The sequence below is a fragment of the Palaemon carinicauda genome, chromosome 14, assembly GCF_036898095.1.
Source record: "Palaemon carinicauda isolate YSFRI2023 chromosome 14, ASM3689809v2, whole genome shotgun sequence".
NCBI lineage: Eukaryota > Metazoa > Arthropoda > Malacostraca > Decapoda > Palaemonidae > Palaemon > Palaemon carinicauda.
Window position 1 is genome coordinate 136593761 of NC_090738.1, and position 2523 is coordinate 136596283.

At 44.3% G+C, this 2523-nt stretch overlaps 1 protein-coding gene across 1 annotated transcript; it reads left to right on the forward strand.

Moving 5' to 3' along the window:
* Window positions 1-1480: 1480 nt before the first annotated feature.
* Window positions 1481-1954, forward strand: LOC137653052 (uncharacterized). The gene has a single exon (XM_068386447.1). The coding sequence runs from the start codon at window positions 1481-1483 to the stop codon at window positions 1952-1954; it is 474 nt and encodes a 157-aa protein (XP_068242548.1).
* Window positions 1955-2523: the final 569 nt, after the last annotated feature.

Consider the following 2523-nt stretch of genomic DNA (forward strand, 5'->3'; position numbering starts at 1 on the left):
AGCAGCACAGCAAAGAACATGGAGAGAGCAGCAGTAAGAACAGAAGGAGAGAGTGCAGTAACACAAAGAACAGGAAGAGAGAGAAGCAGCAGTAGCAGAAAGAACATGAAAAGAGAGCAGCAGTAGCAGAGAGAACAAGAAGAAAGAGAGCAGCAGCAGTAGTAGAGAGAACAGGAAAAGAGTGCAGTAGCACAAAAATCAGGAAGAGAGAGAGCAGTAGCAGAAAGAAAAGGAAGAAAGGTAGTGCAGTAGCACAAAGAACAGGAAGAGCAGCAGCAGTGGCAGAAAGAACATGAAAAGAGAACAGGAGGAGAGAGAGTGCAGTAGCACAAAGAACAAAAAGAAAGAAAGTAGCAGCAGTAACAGGAAGAACATGGAGAGAGAGCAGCAGTGATAGAAAGAATAAGAAGAAAGAGAGCAGCAACAGTAGTAGAGAGAACAGGAAAAGAGAGCAGCAGCAGAAAGAACATGAAAAGAGAGCAGCAGCAGAAAGAACATGAAAAGAGAGCAGCAGCAGAAAGAACATGAAAAGAGAGCAGCAGCAGCAAAGAACATGGAGAGAGAGCAGCAGTAATAGAAAGAATAAGAAGAAAGAGAGCAGCAACAGTAGTAGAGAGAACAGGAAAAGAGATCAGTAGCAGAAAGAACATGAAGAGAGCAGCAGCAGCAAAGAACATGGAGAGAGAGCAGCAGTAAGAACAGGAGGAGAGAGAGCAGCAGTAATAGAAAGAATAAGAAGAAAGAGAGCAGCAACAGTAGTAGAGAGAACAGGAAAAGAGATCAGTAGCAGAAAGAACATGGAGAGAGCAGCCGCAGTAAGAACAGGAGGAGAGAGAGCAGTAATAGAAAGAATAAGAAGAAAGAGAGCAGCAGCAGTAGTAGAGAGAACAGGAAAAGAGGGAGTGGAGCACAAAGAACAGGAAGAGAGAGAAGCAGAAGTAGCAGAAAGAACATGAAAAGAGAGCAGCAGTAGCAGAGAGAACAAGAAGAAAGAGAGCAGCAGCAGTAGTAGAGAGAACAAGAAGAAAGAGAGCAGCAGCAGTAGTAGAGAGAACAGGAAAAGAGTGCAGTAGCACAAAAATCAGGAAGAGAGAGAGCAGTAGCAGTAGTAGAGAGAACAGGAAAAGAGGGAGTGGAGTAGCACAAAGAACAGGGAGAGAGAGAAGCAGCAGCAGCAGAAAGTACATGAAAAGAGAGCAACAGCAGCAAAGAACATGGAGAGGGAGCAGCAGTAATAGAAAGAATAAGAAGAAAGAGAGCAGCAGCAGTAGTAGAGAGAACAGGAAAAGAGGGAGTGGAGTAGCACAAAGAACAGGGAGAGAGAGAAGCAGAAGTAGCAGAAAGAACATGAAAAGAGAGCAGCAGTAGCAGAGAGAACAAGAAGAAAGAGAGCAGCAGCAGTAGTAGAGAGAACAGGAAAAGAGGGAGTGGAGTAGCACAAAGAACAGGGAGAGAGAGAAGCAGCAGCAGCAGAAAGTACATGAAAAGAGAGCAACAGCAGCAAAGAACATGGAGAGGGAGCAGCAGTAATAGAAAGAATAAGAAGAAAGAGAGCAGCAGCAGTAGTAGAGAGAACAGGAAAAGAGGGAGTGGAGTAGCACAAAGAACAGGGAGAGAGAGAAGCAGCAGCAGCAGAAAGTACATGAAAAGAGAGCAACAGCAGCAAAGAACATGGAGAGGGAGCAGCAGTAATAGAAAGAATAAGAAAGAGAGCAGCAGCAGCAGTAGTAGAGAGAACAGGAAAAGAGAGAAGCAGCAGCAGCAGAAAGAACATCAAAAGAGCAGCACAGCAAAGAACATGGAGAGAGCAGCAGTAAGAACAGAAGGAGAGAGTGCAGTAATAGAAAGAATAAGAAGAAAGAGAGCAGCAGCAGTAGTAGAGAGAACAGGAAAAGAGGGAGTGGAGCACAAAGAACAGGAAGAGAGAGAAGCAGAAGTAGCAGAAAGAACATGAAAAGAGAGCAGCAGTAGCAGAGAGAACAAGAAGAAAGAGAGCAGCAGCAGTAGTAGAGAGAACAAGAAGAAAGAGAGCAGCAGCAGTAGTAGAGAGAACAGGAAAAGAGTGCAGTAGCACAAAAATCAGGAAGAGAGAGAGCAGTAGCAGAAAGAAAAGGAAGAAAGGTAGTGCAGTAGCACGAAGAACAGGAAGAGCAGCAGCAGTGGCAGAAAGAACATGAAAAGAGAACAGGAGGAGAGAGAGTGCAGTAGCACAAAGAACAAAAAGAAAGAAAGTAGCAGCAGTAACAGGAAGAACATGGAGAGAGAGCAGCAGTAATAGAAAGAATAAGAAGAAAGAGAGCAGCAACAGTAGTAGAGAGAACAGGAAAAGAGATCAGCAGCAGAAAGAACATGAAAAAAGAGCAGCAGCAGAAAGAACATGAAAAGAGAGCAGCAGCAGAAAGAACATGAAAAGAGAGCAGCAGCAGAAAGAACATGAAAAGAGAGCAGCAGCAGCAAAGAACATGGAGAGAGAGCAGCAGTAAGAACAGGAGGAGAGAGAGCAGCAGTAATAGAAAGAATAAG